At 39.1% G+C, this 1106-nt stretch overlaps 1 protein-coding gene across 1 annotated transcript in view; it reads left to right on the top strand.

The window, feature by feature from the left end:
* Positions 1–1106, top strand: part of PKHD1L1 (polycystic kidney and hepatic disease 1 (autosomal recessive)-like 1) — a 204930-nt gene that overhangs the window by 168363 nt on the left and 35461 nt on the right. The window contains 3 exon segments of the mRNA XM_012645294.1: positions 77–199; positions 729–840; positions 922–1038. Of these exon segments, the coding sequence (XP_012500748.1) occupies positions 77–199; positions 729–840; positions 922–1038 (352 nt within the window).

The raw sequence follows: 1106 nt of genomic DNA, 5'->3' as shown, positions 1-1106 counted from the left end.
GAGATTGAAGATAGCAATTGTGTATTTTCTTTTATGATTGCCCTTAGTACTGTCTAACCTACAAATTGTCTTGCAGACCACGGAGAGTGTGCACATTTATAATGTGACCCTGGTTGACAATGGAATGGCCATTTTTCCTATGATTTACACGCCAGCTGCTGTCTCACACAAAATTTCCAGTAAAAAAGTAAAAATTAAGGTAATAAATGAATATAGCCACACTATGAAGAAAGCAACTCGGAGAAGGATAAAATTATTGAAGGACTAATAAGAGTGATCGCTATCTAGTCCACGCCTCCCTGCCTTGGCTTCAGTACCCTCTGCCTAAAGATTCTTCATCCGTATCTCTCCTCCCCCTTCCCTCACCTCTTCTGGCTTATCACCTGCTAATCTTGCAACAGTTAGTTAAATTTTCACTCCCTCTATGAAGCTTTTCCTGAACCAGCATAGGTCGTAATGACACTCCTGCTTTTTGTCCTACCATTTCCATCACAGAAACATAACATGTCATTACATGTCGTTATTTACGTGTCTGTCTTCCCCTTCCCACTTCGTGTGCCATTCTAGCTGGGGCAGCAGTCACTTCTTTTCCAACTTTGTTAAACAAATGATCTGCTTCTCTAGTTTATAGTTTGTGTTTTACTACAGTAGAATTCAGTATTTTCCGTTATTATGTTGTCTTTTAGGAAGAGCTGTTATTAATGCTATATTACTTGGCTTATTTTTAGAGCTCATTAATTGTTGGAAGTAGCCCCGAATTTAATTGCTCTGATGTCCTGACTGATGATGATCCCAATATTGAACTCACTGCTGCCCATCGGAGTCCTAGACCTCCAACAGGTGAAAAATTTCGAACTTTCATGTTGGTGTTCATATGAATAGATACTCGATTTCCATTAACTTTTTTTTTTTTTGTAAAAGGTGGTAGAAGTGGGATTTGCTGGCCCACCTTTGCTTCAGCTCATAACATGGCACCCCGAAAGCCTCATGCAGGGATCATGAGTTATAACGCCATTGGTGGCCTTTTGGATGTCTCAGGCAAGTTTAAACAAAGTCTTTTATAAATCTACTCAATTAAGTTCTATAAATAATATGTAGAGTGTAAC

The sequence above is a fragment of the Propithecus coquereli genome, unplaced genomic scaffold (assembly GCF_000956105.1).
Source record: "Propithecus coquereli isolate 6110/MARCELLA unplaced genomic scaffold, Pcoq_1.0 Scaffold23, whole genome shotgun sequence".
NCBI lineage: Eukaryota > Metazoa > Chordata > Mammalia > Primates > Indriidae > Propithecus > Propithecus coquereli.
Note: the sequence above shows the minus strand (reverse complement) of the source record. Positions and strands in the feature narration are given on the sequence as shown.